At 41.1% G+C, this 19906-nt stretch overlaps 1 protein-coding gene across 5 annotated transcripts in view; it reads right to left on the bottom strand.

The window, feature by feature from the left end:
* Nucleotides 1-19906, bottom strand: part of ZRANB3 (zinc finger RANBP2-type containing 3) — a 332973-nt gene that overhangs the window by 4727 nt on the left and 308340 nt on the right. For all 5 annotated transcript variants that reach the window (XM_032354070.1, XM_032354071.1, XM_032354073.1 and 2 more), the window contains 6 exons: nucleotides 16706-16897; nucleotides 12770-12861; nucleotides 9614-9715; nucleotides 8293-8435; nucleotides 2219-2329; nucleotides 768-1170 (listed from right to left, as the gene is read on the bottom strand). In XM_032354070.1, the coding sequence (XP_032209961.1) occupies nucleotides 768-1170; nucleotides 2219-2329; nucleotides 8293-8435; nucleotides 9614-9715; nucleotides 12770-12861; nucleotides 16706-16897 (1043 nt within the window). The remainder of the gene's footprint in view (nucleotides 1-767; nucleotides 1171-2218; nucleotides 2330-8292; nucleotides 8436-9613; nucleotides 9716-12769; nucleotides 12862-16705; nucleotides 16898-19906) is intronic.

The raw sequence follows: 19906 nt of genomic DNA, 5'->3' as shown, positions 1-19906 counted from the left end.
TATTCTGGAATCAGGGGGATAGGGAAACATGTCAAATAATACCATGAGGATACAGGAAGACAAACCCATAATGTAGGAAATCCTACAGGCAAATGATTCAGTTTCTTGAATAGTCAATGGTATAAAAAAAGGAATGGGGTGATATTATAGATTAATTGGAAAATAAGAGATATAATGAAGAAATGCAGTGTGTGAATCATATTGAGATCCTAATTTGAACAAAGTAACTGCAAAAAGGTATTTTGAGAATCTGGGAAACCAAACCTGGAGTTACTAAGTAATCATAATTGTTTTGGTATGATAATGGGTACTGGGGTACAGGATTATATTTTAAAAAGAGACAAAAAAAAGGAGGGTGGAAGGAAGTCTCTGTGAGAGGTACATAATGGAAGTTTTTAAAGAGGAAATGAGGGGCACCTGGATGGCTCAGTTGGTAGAGCATACAACTCGATCTCAGGGTCTTGAGTTCAAGTGCCACAATGGATGTAGAGATTATTTAAAAAAAGAAAGAAAGAAAGAAAGAAAGAAAGAAATTTTGTCTGGAATTTGCTCTAAAATAATCCCAGGAGAAAAAAATGACTGAGGTGAGGGACAAATGAAAATGAAGGCAAAATGCTGATAACTGTTCAAATTCAGTGATGGGTCTGTGGGTTGATTTTTCTATTTTTGTATGTATATTTCAACTGCCATATTAAAAAGTTAAAAAAGTTGAGTCAATATTCATCACTCAGTACAATGCAGACTTCTGTCACAGAATTATAATTTACCTGTTCCAGTGGGAGCTTTGAGATCCAGGTAATATCCAGAAGATTCTTTCTCTGGCTTTTGGGGGCATCTCTCAGACGTAAAAAGAGTTCTTGTGCATTCAGATTACATAGCTGACACACACCGTGTTCAATTTCAAATACTTTGGCTCGCAGGTAATTGTTATTAGATCGAATCCAAAACTCTTCCTGACATTTCAGAGAGCAAAACCGTGAATCCCAAGCATTCACTTTACCCTCTTGCTTAGTTTGGCAAGTGGGTTGCTGACAGCGAAGGCAAAGTGGATTTCCTTCATTATCCACAGCTTGCACATAGCCTTTGGATATAGAAGGCTTCCCAGTGAGAACAGCTTGGGCTTCGCAGGGATTTAGAAATGGGACACATACTCCATCATAAAGGAACTTTCTAGAATTGAGCAAAACATGCAATAAGTAACTAATGAGCACTTAATACCAAAGAGTCACTACTTCAAATAATGAACGGTCTTCAAAGGTTCTGTACTGATAAACAGTAAATGCAGGACCCACAGATTCTGCGATTTCAGTGTGGAAACAACAGAGACTCAGCACTCGATGCTCCGGAAACGAGAGAGTCAGCACTCCATGCTCCATGCCAAATAAAGGAAAGAATGGGGGTGTTACAAAATTCATTTGAATACAAAAATGCTGCCTCTCTTGGGAATTTAGATATCTTCAAGCTAAACAATCAGACTTGGAAATACCTGGGAAGCTGGCAAATGAGAAGTTAGAAAATTCTTTTTCAGGCTGAGAAAGGACAGACTAATGTGAAACCCCACCCGAAGCTGGAGCTCCTATGCTCTGCATGTGTTGGGACCACACACCGCAGCAGGACAGAGAGGTCATCTACTAAGGCTTCCATGACACCCTGTGGCAGTCCCTGCTGGCCTACAGCAGACAGGCACACCCACAGAATGACAGAGCCAAGGTGCTAACAGAGTTTTTAGGAACTGGAATGGAAGACTTGCTAAGTATGTGCCTCTACAGGTAAATCCAGATTTGACTAAATTAAAATGAGAAATGAAACACGACAGAACATGCACTCAATTTGTTAAAAGGAAAAGGCACATTCCTCAATTATGTTGAAAGGTACTACACGGAATTACCGCAACTGCTTGCCTATTTTCCATGGCTGTTTGTTAGAAGCATTAAAAAGAAAAAGCTTCTTGGGATAGAAAGAGCTCATGACTGGGAACATCTAGTGTCTTTGGGTGGGTCACTTGGTCTACCTGGTCTCAGGGTCCTTCTGATGTCTAAGGTGAGGACATCCTACTCCTCACAGCGTTACTAGGAGGATGGAAGAGCTACCATACCGTGAAAGCTCTTTCTAACCTATTAAGTGGCCACATCAAGGTCAAGCATGATCACAAACATGAATACAGAACTCTGAAGGAGGACACATAGTACTATGGTCCTCCTCATAAATGAAACCTTACTGTGTAGGAAGTTCCTGTGGCCCGGACTCCTTTGTGATGAGACGGACACGGCCCCCATCCTTCTTCACCTTGTCCAATGAGGCTACAGCAACATCTTCTTTGGTGATGTATCTAAAACAATTACATGTTGAGTAGATTTCCTCTCTTCTAAGTTTTTCTATTTCATGCTTCTATTCCTCCTTGTAAAATCAAGAGGAAAAAAGGCAAGACAGGAACCTTCGTGATGCTAATTACCAATATTAGGGAATATTTCCTACCTTTTCATTGGCCTCCATGTGTGGGAAACACATTTCTGTTCCAAAGTGGTTTTTTCTAGATTTATTTTTCTAAGTCTTTTCAAGAGTCATTCATTATCCTCTGGACCAGTTTTCACTTAGGGGACAAGAGGAGTGGGTGTAGGGATAAGAACCAAATCCATGCCCAACTAACTGACAGCTGTGAGTAAATAGCTTGCCATGCTGCGTGGAGAATCTCTCACTGCATGTGTACCTGCCTCTTGGCCTTTTCATCCAAGTTCCTTCAGCCACCTTGATCAGTTACAACAGGGTATCAGCGTACTGGGGAAAAGTGACTCTCTTTTTAGTTAATCAGGTTTCATCACATCTTCTATATTCCTAAGGCTGTTTCCATTATTATCAGCCATACAGGGTTTATGGAATCTTCCACTGAAATAAAGCCACTCTTGATGTGGGATTCAGAACCTTATTACACAACACTATTGATACCACACAATGGTTTAGGGACTGGAAGTAAAGAGGAAAGTTATTCCAATTAAAGGTGACGGGGGAATTTAAGTAGGTAAAATGCAATTACCCAATTAATTTCTTCTAATTAGCATGGCCCACTTTCTCTGGTAGTTTACACTTATTGTAATTTTTTTTCCTTTTTAATTAGTTTAAACATGAATTTCTTCATATTTCCAAGTACTTCTTAATTTGGTATCTTGACAATAAAATTAAAGTTAAATCACAATGGAATTGTGTAATTGTAGGTAAGATCTTAGAAATTTGCTTTTCTGTTAAAGTAGATTTAATAACAGATTTGGTTTTTATAAACTATTAATTTTTGACTAGCTGATACATGCACGTATTTCAAAATTCAAAAGGTCGGCAGTGGTGTCTGTGGTGAAGAGCAAGTTTCCCATCCATTTCCATCCCTCCTCCAAAGTTACCTCTGTGATCAGTTTTTAACACATCCTCTTAGAATGTTTTTCTGTGTATAGGTTTGTACCTTTTATTTTCTTGGTATTTTTACTGACATATACCATAAAATTTCCCATTTTAAAGTTTACATTTCAGGGCATTCTAGTTCATTCACAAGGTTGTCCAGCCATCACCACTAATTCCAGAACATTTTCATCACCCCAGAAAGAAACCTGTATTCATTAGCAGTCACTCCTCATTATACTTTTTTTTTTTTTTAAAGCAAATGGTAGCATAATAAACACGCTAATCTCCACCTTGTTCTTTTTTACCTACACATCCGAGAGGTCTTTCCAGATTAGTACATACGGGTTGCCCTGTTTTTTAATGATGACATGTTATTCCATTATTTCAATAAACCATATAATATGTTTATCGCTGTTCTAGTCTCTGCTATCTCAAATAGTGCTGTAATATCCCCACACTTATTTCTACACATTAAATCCTTGTAGAATAAATTTTCTGGAAGCAGAATTGCTGGGTCAAAGGTCTTGGGTGCTTTAAATTTGGACAGATTTTGACACATCACTCTCTCCTTTGGGTTTATACCAACCAATAGAGGGGCCTACTGGCAATGTGGGAGAGGACCTGTTTCCTCACACTTAAACTAGCACAAGATATGTCAGTTAAAAACATCTTTGCTAACGGTGATACATATCTCCTTATAGCTTTAAATCTGCATTTCTCCTGGGAGGAGTGACCCTCTTTTCATATATTTGCATTTCTACTGGTGTGTTATTCTGAAAGCAAAAGAAAAAAAGAATCACAGTGAATTCTTCCAGAATTCTCTAACTTGCCCTTTTGGTTCCCAAATTTCCCATATCCCCTCATCCCCCAATTCTTCAACCATTTCATTCCCTCGACAAAAGCACTTCACTAAAGTATTTCAGTGGATTCTAATGAACTCAAACACTTCCTGGCTTTGAGGGGCAAGGGGATATTAAGCCTTGCCTCAGGTATTATTCAGTGTTTAAAAGCTTCGAGACCTAATTCAGTAACTTTAAAAGATGCTGAGAAATCTATTCAGAGATTTAAGAGCTAAAAATAACCTTTCCTACAAGAGATTTAAGCACAAAATTCTGGAAACCACAAGAAAGAGATCAATCAACCCCAAAGCGGGAGGTTGGCATCTTCTCAAACATGGCTGTGTTACCACCATTTAATTTTCCATTGAGGTTTGCTGGGAAGCTGATGTAAGTGTACCACCTCTCAAAAGGATTAGGGTAAGAATAGGGAAGGGAGAACATTGCCTACTGAAGTAATTCCTGGGTGGGCATGGCAGTATTAGATGGCAAATTTTAGAGAAGAGAAGGGTATGTTGGAAAGTGGCCACAACAGTGAAAACAGTGCTGGGCTCTAGGATGCTGACCTGCTTTGGGGGTCAAAAGAAATCGCTGGCATCCTAAACCCAACAGGGCTCCAAGGAAAGCAGGCCTGCCTTTGACAAATGGGAACTAAGCAACTGGAACAAGAGCTGGTGACCTTGGCTTCCATTCACATTTAAGACAGAGCTACTCAAAGCTAACTGCAAAATCTGAGCTTGGAAGGGTTCCGTGCACGAAATGGTGTGTATCACTGCAGGATAATCGGGCTGGAGATCTAGCCACTCTTTAAAATTAGTGTCTGTGTGTCTTTATTCTAAGTCCATTCCATTTTTTTAGTGAGGAATCCTCTAATTTTCTGCTCAGAAGTAAAATGTGTGTAGTACCCTGGAAGTGAAGAAAGGGGCCTGGCAAGTGCTGGTTTCCAATAGAACGTCTCTTCCTTTATCTCTACTAAGCCTGGTGTTTCCAAGGCTGGTGCCTCCCTGGCTCAGTTTCAACAGAAAGTAGACTGGTAGGACAATGGGAGGGCAAGGCATCCAGTGTCTACCTGCTCCTCAGACAGACTTCCAGTCAGGGCTGTTGCGCAGCCCAATCTCTCACACCTGCTTTAAGAGAGACACAGTTATGCCAAGTCACGGGACCTGCTGGGGTTGTCCAGCAAGAACAAGCACGCTTCCCCAAAGCACACCCCTCTGCGGGCACACAGTTTTGTTTTCATTGCTCTGCTAAGTCCACTTCCCTAGAGCCTTCCCTCTCTCCCGCTTTCTCATCAGTCACTGAGGTCTCCAGATCTACCTCTCGGCACCACTCCCCATCCTCTTTCCTCCATTCCCATCGCTCCTAATGTCTCTTAACTTACGTGGGAGGCAGTATCTTAACCATCTCTCCCTAGGACTCCTCCTGTCTCCCATATTCAGGCAAGCACTCATCTAGGTCCTGTGGTAAAGGGTTTGTAGATGTGATTCGGGTTACTAATCAGCTGACCTTAAGAAAGGGAGCAATTCCAAGAATGAGAAGGATTTGACACACCATTGCTGGCCCAGGGATGTAGGAACTCCTCTGTTAGAACTAGAAAAAAGCCTCTAGAAGCTAAGGGCAAGCCGCACTCTGACAGCCAGCAAGAAAACCCAAGTCCTGCAATCACAAGGAACTGAATTCTGTCAACGACCTCACTGAGGGTGGAAATGGACTCTGGACTCTCAGGGAGAGTCCAACCTGCTGACACCTTGAATTCAACCTTAGAAAATCCAGAGCAGAGAAACCAGTAGAGCCAGCTCAGGCCTCTGACGTACAGAGCTGTGAAAGAATACATTTCTGTTGCTTTGAGCTGCTAAGTTTGTGGTGATGTGTTACGTAAGGCAGTAAAAGAAAGCCAATGCAACCTGCTTCCTTATTTCAGGTCCTCCCTTTTGATCTCATTTCGCAACTGCTGGCAGGGTGAGCTCTGGAAAACACAAGTCCGACTGATGACTCTGCTGCTTGACACAGGTCTTAGCTTTCATATAGCATCTCCATAAAATTTGATAGGTAACGCCGTGTGCCTGACTTGGGTTTGTATTGGTTTCATAACTTCTGCTTTTACACCTGCTCAGCCAGCTTTCTTGGGTGGTTCTCTAAGTGGTCATCCATGTCTGATGGGGAGGCAACAAGTCTAGAAATGGCTGGAGTGGGCTGTAAATTTAGTTAAGAAGGAGATTAAGGTCATGCATAGAGAAGACCAATACTGCAACTAAGACGGTGGTGATGACAATGAGAAAATATAGGGAACAGGACTGAGAGGAACAGCATAGGCAGGCATCATGCTTTCTGTTACACACGGGTGGGTATCTGTATGTGTAGGGGTGTGTGTGCATGTGTGTATATATACATATATCAATATACACATATATTTTAAATGTCTTTTTTTTACATAAAGTAATAAGCATTCATGGGAAATATTTAAGCACTATGGAAGAGTTTAGATGAGTCCCAAACTGGCAGCTTGTAGACAAATCCTACCAGTCAAAGGGCTTTAACTGATTCACATAGTATTTTACCTTTAGCCTGAATTTGAATGACTTCAGATGGTTTAGGCATTTCCCAATTTGTCATACTTTCCCCCCTACCTCAACCTTTTCTAGTTTTACACTTGATCTCATGTGTTCATTTATGGTTCCTGCTTTGCTTTTCGTCAAAGGAGTTTGCGATCCAGGCCTAAAGTATACAGTCCCTACTATCTCCACGACTCCTCTATTATATGGTCTATAGCAAGACCCCTCATCAGGGGCACTGTCAACATTCTGAAACAGATAATTGCTTGGGAGTGCAGTTCTGTTCACTGTAGGATTTTCAGCAGTATCCCAGGCCTCTAGCCACTACATGTTCCCCAGTTGTAGCCCCTAATTATAAGAAACTAAAATGTCTCCTAACATTGCCATCCTGGGGGAGTCAAAGTGCCCTCAGCTGAGAACTACTGTCTTAAAGAAACCTCTAGTAAGAGTTTCTAGGGTACCTTTCTAGATACTTTCTGTGTCATAACAGCAATTACATATATCTGTATCTCCATCCTTTTTTTTAACACTTATTTTTACTCTTAATAATGTATCACAAGTATCATTCCTTCTTCTCACATATGACTATACCATATGCCACATTTTGCAACAGCTGAAGGGATCTGTCACTGTACAGGGATACAAGCTGGATGATCAGCTGCATCTTCTCACATATCATTGCTGGATGTTTTTTACCTGTGTGCATGGACAAGGCTAGAGACCGTAAACTGGTGGGGTGAAGACCCATGACTGGTGTGTGGAGACAGCAAGAGTGACAGGAGCTTGTTCTGCCACGTGGCTGTTCAGTTTGGCGCGTTGGGATCTCTTCCCATGCAGGAGCTGGGCAACAGAACAGTGGACTGTGCATTGCTGCTTCCTGCTGAGGGGACAGTCTACAGAGAAGGGGGCCTGAGGTCCCACAGGGTATGCCTGAGCAGGGCAGAGATGACTATGTAGCCAAGAAAGGAAAGTACATGTACAGGGATTAGGAAAAAACCTGTAATGATTAAGGTAAAACATAGACAGGACACACTTGATCTTTTGCTTCTGGCCATGGGCAAAAGACTAGTTCCCTGCCACCCTCTGGGTGCTGATGTGACAAGAACTGGTCCCCTGCTGCATGGCACCCAGATTCATGCTACAGGAGCACAGGGCAGTGGCTCTTCTAACAGGGATGTGTCTTCCTGTCGGTAAACTGTGTCCTGGCTTTGGCAGGTCACAGGTCACACCGTCTGTCACTGGCGTCTCATCTGATAAGTGGGGACTCATGGGAACCAAGACCCAGAAAACCTGATCTTTCCAGCAGATCTGATCAAATTCACAAAATATCTAATTATGGTGCTATAAAACAAGCTGTTATTTTATGTATGATTTTCTCTTAACTCATCAGGATTTACTTCATTAGCGATGACATAAAACGTCTCAGAACCCCGCCCCCCAACACTGTGCCATGCCCGCGGCAGAAATAACCATGACAAATAATGAACTACAAAATAAAAAAGAAAGACAATGCATACCTTTTCGTACTATTTTGTTTGGTTTGTTGCTTTGTGATCTCTTCCAAAGCAAGAAGTGGGCTACAGAAGAGCTGCCCGCTTTTCCTGATAATCTTTTGCTTCATGGCCGTTAGACTACTCCATTCTCGAACAAACCTCAAAATCTGCCAGAACATGAGATAATGAAAAGAGTTTCCAGCTCACCAGGCATCTTCCTTTGAAAGTAAAGCCCCTTATCCCATCAGAAAACTGCTGTTTTATTATATCCCCAAATAGGTTTCCAAATGCCACAATTTCAGGCTTTCTTCAGTTTGATGCATCTTCACATCTATTGTGAAATACCTGTGGCCAGTTCTGCAGAGGTCTCTTTCAACGCAAAGACTCTCAAAAGGTGCATTTCAGGACACCCAGCATATGTCCTTAACACACACGGGGACCAATGGCAACAATGTGCTCAGCGAGACGGAAAGAGGTCCGGCTGTCAGAAGCACAAAGCCAGCAGGGCCCCGGCAAAAGTGGTCTTGGGGAGAGCGAGTCTTAGAGCAGCGGCGAGCTTCAGTGCCACATCTGAGAACTGCTTTATCTGACTACCTGACTTCTCACAGGAAGACAGCCAGCAATAAATCTGGGACATTTTTACCAGTGTTGCTCTTATTATTAGTCAATTGTACGTAACTGGCTATTTTCTGGGAATCTGAGAATCAGGATTCAATGATATCAGAGAAAGTAGCTCACTGCTACCTCTTCCTTGATGGGTGCAACTGAGCCATGGGCAATGTTTGCTTTCCACTCCAAGGGCAGAAACGTAATCGCTATTTTCTCGTAGAAAGTGGTACTCTGCATGCTGCCAGCCCCACATGCACTGGCCCTTCTTAGCAGTGAGGATCAATCCGCCACAGATGAGGCTTAAGGCCTCCCAAGCAGATCGTTGGCCTACGGCTGTGGGCTGGTGCTTCTGAGGGTGCCAGGGTCCCCCCGCACGGCATCGTCCCTGCTTTCAGAATTTGTTATTGATAGAACTTAACCGTCAGAGATAAAATGAGATTGTGTCAGATACGAATATCACAGTTGCTAATCCTGTGAAAGAGAAATTAAACGATGTGAGGATAATTCTATCCACAGAAACAGCAACCCTAGGTGTGATCACTCACCAAGGAAACAGATCTCACATTTATTCTCAGCACCAAGGTAAATCACAGGCAGCACCCGCACTGACGAAAATGCGACCAGTGATTTGACTCTGCACCAGGCCAGGAGGTAACTTTGCCTTTCTTAAACTCAAAATGGTCTTAAAGTACTCAACAGATTTTAACTTAAAACAAATGCATAGGACTAGTCTTACCAAGGAGCGATTCTGTTTCAGCTGAAAGGTTGCTGGCAAGTCTTCCCAAAGGTCTAATTTTATATCCAAAGGAATGAAGTTACAGTTCATTTGGTTTCCATCCTGATTATAGATTAGGAAGGCATTATTAATCCAACTGGTCTGTAGGCCCTACTAATTATTTTAAAAGTAAAGAATTATATTCCCGCACAACATTCCCAGTCTCTAACAGATAAATGAAGGTAGCACACTGTAACAAGGTTCTACCCACACAGCTGCCCTGCACAGATGCCGGGTGACGGGAGTGGACAGGCTCCCCTCTTAAGGGGAATGCCCCACTGCTCTCCCTCTTAAGGGTAACAATACCACGTAGAGGGCTGTAGTTAAACATGAGGTTTAAATATGGGCATTTCTTTCATAAAGGGGAAGAAAAACCTCTGCATATGAAAATCCATTGCATCAACAAAAGCTGAATCCATACTGGAATTCCCTCAGCTCAAAAGAAAGAGCTTCCATAATCGCTTTGGAAAAAACACACAAAAAGCGCTTAACATATTGATTCAAAGATTAGACATGTAATGGTTAACTCTAAACTCTGAATCAGAGTTGGGATTCTGGCTAACATGAATAGCTCTTTGGAGGGATACTGTTACTACAACATAGGATGCTAAACAGCTGTTACTGATCTTCCTTTTAAGGGGTTTTTATCCAAATTCCTACTTCCGGATTTGCCTCAGCTCAGTTTATAGCTGTGAATGGACCCATTCGTGTGTCCTTTGCTTAGTGTCTCATGTTTAGAAGATTGAATAACATTTTACGGTAAAGGGACACGCAAGTATTTAGCTCATTCATAAAAATGCACCTGAGAGTGTTAAAAGAGAGAAGTCAAGAAGGTGAGGGGGCCCACGTGACACAGGCTGGATGCTGGAACTAGAAGATGGGCCAGCAAAGCTGTCACACCAGGACTTTGCGGTTTCTCTCCTCCCTCCACCCGAAGGGTGGAACTTTGATTGAATGTAGAAACATTGATCAGATGACCCAGGATGCAGAGCTTTCACTGTACAGAATAGAAAGTGTAAGAAGTTTAAGGGCTTCTGAATTCTGTGTTGTACTCTGCCTGGTGTCTGCCTTTTGGTTTCTTGACCTTCAGTCCCCTTTGGGGACCAGTTCTGTTATTCTCACATGGCGGTCTGAGAAGGCCTTGGGGACGGGGGTCCAAGCCTTAAAGAGAAGCATCATTCACTGCCTGGCTTCGTTCCTGGTGTCTCTCTCTTGGCTGTGGTCCCACGAGAGAAGCAGCGTGGGTCTTCTGGCATTCACGATCATAGTCATTTCCTAATCTTCTAGCAATCCCTTCTAATTATTAATTGGCAATGGAGATTATAACATAACCTGCCATCTATCTATATTTCTATTTGGTTTAGTGTAAAACCTGTAATCTAAGTTATCTTGAAAAAAGGCATTCTTTCAGTAGGCTGGCTCATGAGGGTATGAAGTTATAAATATTATATTATTAGTACCTATAAAGATTAGAAATTTGATACTGTAGACCAAACAGAAGTACTCATCATCTCGGCAAGTTTTTCCTCAAATACTCACACTAGGTTGCCTAGGCCAAAGATTCTCACAGGGCCCTGAGAACACTTCAGGGGATCCACAAAGGCAAAAGTGTTTTCATAATAACGGTAAGACAACATTTGCCCTTTCACCCTCATCCTCTCACAGATGCACAGTGATTTTCCAGGGACAGATAAGATAGGAGAATCCCAAAGTCTTCTAATAAAACTCGAGAGAAATTGCTAACAGTGTAAAACAATGCAGGGGTGTCTGGTTGGCTCAGTTGGTTAAACACCCAACTCTTGATTTCAGCTCAGGTCATGGTCTCAGGGTCCTGGGATCCAGCCCAAGTCAAGCTCCTGCTGAGTGTGGAACATGCTTGTCCCTTTCCCTCTGCTCCTCCCCATGTTCTCTTTCTGTCCCTCTAGAATAAATAAAATTTTAAAAAATCTTTAAAAAAATGTAAAACAATGCCAACTCTCCTCACAGATATAACTCAGAGGAACAAAAGCTCCTCGGGGTTCTCCACAAATTTTGAAAGTACAAAGAGCTCCTGAGACTAAAAAGTTTGAGCACCACTAACCTAGGCTATGGCATGCAACTGAGCAATCAAATTTTTAAAGCTTCCTAGAATGTATTTGACGGGATGGGCAGAGTCAGGCTTCTGCAATGGTGCTGTGGCTGCTACAAATGATCCGAGAAGGATCTAACTTTTTTTTCAAAGTACAGTTGACATGATGTTACATAAGTTTCAGGTGTACGACATGGTGATTTGACAAGTCTATACATTACGCTGTGCTCACACAAGTGTAGCTGTGTGATACAACACTATCACAATATCATTGACTGTACTTCCTGTGCTGTCACTTTCATCCTTGTGACTTACTCCATAATCGGAAGCCTGTAATTTTCACTCCTCTTCACCCATTTTGCCCGCCTGTCCCCTCTGGTAACCACCAGTTAGTTCTCTGATTTGGGGTCTTTTTCTGCTTTGTTTGTTCATTTGTTTTGCTTTCTTAGATTTCCCACACAAAAGGGAAATCATGAGGTATTTGTCTTTCTCTGTCTGACTGATTTCACTTACCATCACACCCTCCCTGTCCATCCATGTTGTTGCAAGTGGAAAGATCTTGTTCTTTTTTTAATAGCTGCATAATATGCCATTGTGTAGCTGTGTAGCTGTGTGTGTGTGTGTGTGTGTGTGTGTGTGTGTGTGTGTGACAACTAGAGCTCTTACTGAGAGTTCCTTATGGCTAGCCATAGTGCTAAGCGATTTATAGGAATTTGTTCATGTTACCCTTGCCTTGCAACAACTTCTCTTCACATTTTCCAGTTGAGGAAACCGAGGCACAAAGGAGTTAAGGAATAGGTTCAAGATTCCACACTCGGTAACAGATATGAATTGAGGCAGTTTGGCCCTGAAGTCTGTGCTCTTAACTACTATATGCTGTTTTTCCTCTCATTATCTTTAGATTTAACAAAGGAATTTTAGAATTAGCTTAAGAAGAAAAAGAACCAGATACCTATCTCATTGTTAATGAAATTAAATATTTCCAATGAAACATGAAAAAAAAGGAAGTCTTTTGTATGTTTCAAGTACAGAATCTGCATAATGCTTACCTTAGTATAGAGGTGAATCCGGTCCGTATTCCTACTTGCACAGAACATTAAGGTTTCATACACTGGCAAGTTGTCTGAACTCTTCAACTGTTCTAATTAAGAAGATAAAAAAGGACCTGAAGGCTTACCTCTCCTCTAACCAAAATAGCTTATTTCAATCTTCTATGGGTTAGAATGATGAAAAAGCTATATAAAATGTATCACCGTATTTGACAAAGAACACGTGTCTGCACTTAAAATAAAACTGTGATGGCAAGCCACCTAAGACCACACTGGCTTATATAGAAACCAGTTGCTTTGCACTTTTGCTAATGACTCTACAAGAGAGAAATAAATTCAGAATTAGCTGAAAAGATATGAGTTAGGTATGAGAGAGAATTTCCTGCCACTAAGAGTTGTTACTGGTCTTAAAGGAGTCTAGAATCTGGGCTTCTCGGAGAGTGGTTTTAAGTTGGGACTGCAGGAGCATCATTTTGGTTGCTGGCAGCAATCCAGCCTGTGAAATCCCACTTAAATGCCAGATTCCCTATAACCCCGTGCTTCACATTCACCAAAGGGGATATGTGGACAAGCTTTTTTCCTGATAATCTTATTTACCACTTCTCAGTCTCACTGACCAATATATATGGAGAGAGAGAAGGTCATCACAGTGGATCTAAATAATAATTAACGGTTAACTCTTATCAAGTACTTACAATGTGCCAGGCACTTTTCTCAGTACATACATTAACAGCTTTCAGAAATAAGTAGTGCATTTTACGGAGGAGAAAACTGAGGCACATTAACTTGCCCAAAGTCACACCATCAGTAAGAGGGCTTCAGACCAGTAATGTGGCTACAGAGCTTGTGCCCTTAACCTCTGCCACAGTTCCTAAATGACTTCCATCATCATCATTATTTTTTATTTTTTCTTCAGTGACCTTTTAATGTGTTCCCCTAGATCTAGAAGTCTATGATTTTTCACTCTACTTGGCAACCTTATCATATTTTAATTTTTCTAGTCAAGCCACTGGTCATTTTACAAACTTGGGACTATTCCCATATTTCATAAGTTCAAAAATGTCATTTTTTCCCATGCTTTAACATCTCAAAAATTGGCATGTTATACAGCCAATAATCGTGTCATTTTATAATCACTGTTGGCCAGGTGGCAGTTGTGAAGTGGTTGTCACTGCCTGAGCACACATGAGCTTAATCATAACTACAATACCACTGTACAATACTTCAACACCACACTTGAGTCAAATGTGTTGTTTGTTATTACATGAGTTGAATTTAATTACCTCTAAAATGTCTTCAAAATGTTTCACTATGATTTGGTATTGAAATAAAAAGTCAACATGCATACCAAAAAATTTTGCACATAAAGCAGGAGAGCATAAATTTGATATTAAAGAAGTAAATACCTATCATTCGAGGAATAATCAAAATTTTTTTATATTCTTGCAAAGGAATAAACAAGTGCTTCATGGAACCCAAGGAAAGGAGATCCCTGCAGACAGAGAAAGCTCTCTCACATCTGGATCCTGAGATGTGCAGAAGGGCTGCCTAGTACATGCCAAACACAACAAGTGAGGGCAGAAGGACTGCCGAATCCCCCAGGACAATGAAAGAACTATCAAAGCAACAGAGGGTAAGACCTGGTCTGGGATCTCATTCGGGAATTAAGTCATGATTTAATTTTTAGAGTTTCTTTCTTTTTTTTTTTTTTTTTTTTTTTTAAAGACTCTTTTTTTTTTTTTAAAGATTTTATTTATTTATTTGACAGAGAGAAATCACAAGTAGATGGAGAGGCAGGCAGAGAGAGAGAGAGGGAAGCAGGCTCCCTGCTGAGCAGAGAGCCCGATGCGGGCCTTGATCCCAGGACCCTGAGATCATGACCTGAGCCGAAGGCAGCGGCTTAACCCACTGAGCCACCCAGGCGCCCTAGAGTTTCTTTCTTAATGTACATACAATAAGTGCATCATACAATCAGTCCATCTTCAGATCTTTTGAAGAACCACGGTTAATGCATTAATATTTAAAGATTAGAAGTCATCTCTGATAAAAAAGCGTTATAGGATTGATTCCAAATCAGCTGATATTCTTGGTAGTTAGCAGCTACATTGGGGAACATATTTCTCTTTCCGTTGTTTTTATGAAGTATAATTTAATGGCTTGAGACTAGAGATGATGCATCTTGGGAAGACATAGCCATTCCTCCAGACCCTTAGAATTCCAGTTAGAGGGCGCCTGGGTGGCTCAGTGGGTTAGGCCGCTGCCTTCGGCTCAGGTCATGATCTCAGGGTCCTGGGATCGAGTCCCGCGTCGGGCTCTCTGCTCGGCAGGGAGCCTGCTTCCCTTTCTCTCTCTGCCTGCCTCTCCATCTACTTGTGATTTCTCTCTGTCAAATAAATAAATAAAATCTTTAAAAAAAAAAAAAAAAAAAAAAAAGAATTCCAGTTAGAACAAAACCAGAGTCCCTGCAAAGCACATGCCACTGCAGTTCTAGAAGGCTTTATGTGCACAGAATAAACATTTTCATATAGTGTGCCCCCTCTGTCATCCTTCTGTTTTTTTTCCCAAGGAAATACATGTTAGTGGGGAGAGGTGAACATATCGCTTGTATGGAATTCTCAGCCCAGTGATCTCAGAAGTCAAAGAAAGGAAGAGAGGGAAGGTATGGGGGAAAAGATGGCATTGTCTGGCGTGGATGAGACCAATGCATATTTCACTGGCAGAACAGAATTTCTAAAGGTCTAGAGATTTTTGAAAAGTATGTTTAAGTAAACCTAGCATCTGCCTTCATCAAGGAACCGATTTCGAACTACCAAACCAGAATTTCTCTGCCATACATGAAGAGACTCATGGCCCATAAGTTGTTTGTTCTTAGTCAGATGTTCAGTACAGTGAGCTACATGTTGTCCTACAACAAGGGCTTCATCAGCACTTGAAGGATTGTCAGAGCAGGAGGAAGGAAAGCCCCACCTGAGACTACACCATATACCCAAAGACTGTTAAAATTAACACATCTAAAAGAGGGTCCATTCCAAGATATTATTTGAGAAGACCTTGAGGCATTTGAGGGAAGAAGGCTGAGGGAAAAAAAAAGGAGGATGCCCCGAGCTCAGAAATTCTTAAATGAACATTTCATTTTAAAACTATGAATCTGACTCTGAGTTATATCTGTGTTTAATAGCAACTAAGTTAGAAGAAAAACTTTAACTGTCCCATCTCAACAGTTTTGGTGTTGTTATAATGAGAGCATCAGTCTGTAGGTTACTATGGTCACTAACCAATAAACAAAGAAAATAACCCCAAAGTACTCATGAACTCCAGCTCTGGCCACATATAACAACAGTGATGTGTGACCTATGGGCGGGTATACACCAACCATCACAGCTTGAAGTAATGGATTGAAGCAACCAAAGAATAAATAAATCCAAACACTACATGGTTGGCTCCGAGTGCAGTCATGATTCCTATAGTCTTAAAATTATGTACCTTAAGAACAGTTTCTTAAAAAAACCCACCCCAAATCCTAAATTTAGGTCAATTAGTTGTAACCATTTAAAAGAAATTTGTGGGCAAACAATTAATGATCTGTTAAGTAGCTGTTAACATGCCATTCTTACTATTTTGTCCTAAAGAACCTCGCAAGTGTCAAAACCACACCCTCACTCTGGATGGGCCCGACCCGCATGAGGCTGGGCGAGCAGCCTGGGGGCAGCACGGGCAGAGCTACATGTCAGTTCTGCTGCGTTATGTCTGAATGCCCACAGCTCTGCTCTTCCAGCCATCTGGTATTTCAGTGTGTGCTTCCAATTGTTGGTATGTTTAATATAAATCAGAATACAAGGAACCTGGAATGGGGTACTAGTTGCAAGTCTATCCACAGTATTATCTATCTACATGCATACTTAGTATCTGAACACTGGAAGTGGAAACCAGACTTACCATCGCCTGGCTGGGGTGTGAGTGTGTCTTCTCTCTTGATTTCTGATATTGCTTCCTTGCTCTCAGCCAACGGGTTAGGATCTGAGGGTGCAAGGACTTGTTTTTCACGGTCAGAACTAGTCCAAACATTTTCAGAGGTGTCTTTCCCAGGATCAACTTTCTTGTTTTCATTTTTATCTTGGGTAGAGCTGTCTATTTGTAGAATTACGAAAATCAAGCAAACAATTTACACACAAATTTAGATAAAATCATTATTTACTCTAAGGCCAGTTTTAAAAAGTTACAGCCTAGGTCTTATAAAAAGAAACATGGTTGGGATGCTTGAGTGGCTCAGTTGGTTAAGTGGCTGCCTTCACCTGAGGTCATGATCCCAGGGTCTTGGAATGGAGTCCTACACTGGGCTCCTTGCTCAGCAAGGAGCCTGCTTCTCCCTCTCCCTCTGCCTGCTCCTCTCTCTGCTTGTGCTCTCTCTGTCAAATAAATAAAAGTCTTAAAAAAAAAAAAAAAAAGGAAACATGGTCAACAGTGTTTATTCATTCTCTGCAAACACCTGTTGGGAGTCACTAAATGCCCCATGTGCAAATGATGGGGTGCCGAACAGGCAGTGAGGAGTCAGATAGACAAATCCCTGCTTCCTAGAGTTTCCATTTTAAGTATCAGAAACAAGTACATCAGAGAAAGAGAATAAAGGCCAATGAATAAAGAAAAAGAGAAGTAAAACAAGAAAATAAAACAAGGTTTCATAATCAGGGGTTGGTGGGGAACAAAGGTCCACAGGGCTAAGCTCTGGGTTGAGTTCCATTTGAGCTGAGGGCTGTTTGGGAATCTAGAAGGCCCAGCCTGAGAGTCTGTATTCTCAAACTGAATTGTAAATGTAAACGAAGCCACTGAGGGTTGTAGAAAAAGGAATGGAATCATCTGAGTTTTTAACAGCTCACCCTAGCTGCTTGTACTGAAGGGCCACAGGGAGGCTAGCTGCAAGGCCACTGAGGTCTGGGAGAGAAAATGGTAACTCCAGTAGGATGATAGCAACAAAGATGACATGGCCAGAATTGAGATAGACTTTGGAAGTTATGCTGGCAGAACCTGACAAATCAAGTGTGGGAGAAGAGAAAGGAATGAAGGATGCTGCCTGGGTTTCTAGTATCATGGACGCATGATGAGAGAAGAGAAGATTTGGTGTTAGATGTGGTGGTGAATCAAGAACTCCACCGCGGGCCATGGTCACCTTGAGGCACCCATCACATGAGCAGGGCAGATGAGGCAGAGGCATATGCACGAACTGCGGTTCAAGCAGGCGACAGAAATATGGGCCTATGAGCTGTAAGATGGCAAGTATGAGCTATGTGCACGTTAGGAACAAAGCACAAGAAGAGCACCTGGGTGCTCAGTAGAGCAAGCAACTCGACATCTCAGAGTCATGAGTTCAAGCCCCATGTTGGGCACAGAGATTACTTAAAACAAAAACAAAAACAAAACAACAACAAAAAAACAAAGCCCAAGGTAAGGGTTACCTATTGACAAATATTAGTGTTCAATATAGACTATACCAAATTGTACCGAATGTACTAAATGTCCTGGAGACTGTATTAGCACTTTATAGGAGTGTAATTTCCTAATATTGCTCCTTTTTCTTTGTTTGTTTTTAAAGATTTTATTTATTTATTTGAGAGAGCGAGCGAGAGCGCATGAGCACACGGGCATGGGGACTGGCAGGCAGAGGAAGAAGGAGAAGCAGACTCCCTGCTGAGCAGAAAGCCCCATGCGGGATTTGATCCCAGGACCCTGGGATCATGACCTGAGCCATAGGCAGCCGCTTAACTGACGGAGCCACCCAGGCACCCTTCTCCTTTAGTTTTCTGGATTCCATTTCCTCAAAGTACTGTATGGCAAACACTGATTAAAAATTTTGAATGAATTAGAATTAATTCTGCTTTTCAATACTTTTGGGGGTACATCCTAAATCAAGGTTGGAAATCATTATGCCAAGTACAATAATATTAACCTAATAAATATAACCTTTTGCATACAGTAGTATCAATATTACATATATGTATTTCTGTTAAATCAGACTTTCAAAGTCACAAAAAAAGTTTCATTTTTCTTTAGGTCGCTTGAGAGTTTGCTTATTAAATCAGGGCTCTAGAAATTTTTGCTGTTGCTCTTGGTATCACAAAGAAAAATCAGAACTATAAAACCCTATTAAACTATGATTTTCATTGCTAAATCACTCAACTTATACTTCTATGTGAACTGGCATTATCCTGTAGTCATGAGATACTTTATTTTTATGACCTGGAGTAGTTGGAAATTGAATGAGATAATGCAAATTCTGAGAGATATTATATGGGATAAGCTTGTGGTTCCAATTTAGTTCACAGACAACAGGTGTCCACGTTACAAATATAACCACCCAGATGGCAGACTTGTCATTTTTGTAGGAACACCCAGAATTGAAAGAGGAAAGACTCAGCTACTGATTACATTTTCTTTCAGATTAAAACTAAGACACAGGAGAACAAGAAAGACAGGAAGGAACCGCAAGCAGAGCCTTTATCTTAGCGGACTCTGTTAATGCCACTTCTCTAATGACAGGAAAGGAGATGTGTACAATTATTACAACTGATAAAATAAAGTGATTTCTTCCAGCTTCCCAAACTGTCAACTTGGCCTTCTAAGTTGCCATGAAAATAGTCTCTAAAACTGGAAACAAAAGAAATACTAATGATCTTTTTTCTTAAGACAACCTCAGTATTAATAATCATTTCAAATACAAATCATCAGAATAATACCATGCTCTAAAAACATACTCTGAGGTATCTTTATAACTTTTACTTTTAAAATAGCAAGTTTTGGTAAATAAACTCAGAAAACAGATACCAATTTGGTTCTTCAAAGATCTACAGAGGAATTTTTATGATTTGTCATGCAAGAAACAGGACACAATGTATATTTTACTAGGCAAAGAAGCTACACTGGATTATTTTGCTATTTAAACAAAAATAATCTAAAATTTCTTTAAAAACAAGTATTATCTACAGGAGAAAGAAAACAGCAGGTCTATGACTATAAGGCATATTTGCTGCCATAGCAACAGAGCTTCTATTCCTGCCCACTGAATTCACATCCTGCTGGCATTAATGAGAAATGTCCATTTGTGCCAAATTAATGCCATGTCACAGACGCTCAGGGATATACATT

Source organism: Mustela erminea, chromosome 8 (genome assembly GCF_009829155.1).
Source record: "Mustela erminea isolate mMusErm1 chromosome 8, mMusErm1.Pri, whole genome shotgun sequence".
Taxonomy (NCBI): Eukaryota; Metazoa; Chordata; class Mammalia; order Carnivora; family Mustelidae; genus Mustela; species Mustela erminea.
Note: the sequence above shows the minus strand (reverse complement) of the source record. Positions and strands in the feature narration are given on the sequence as shown.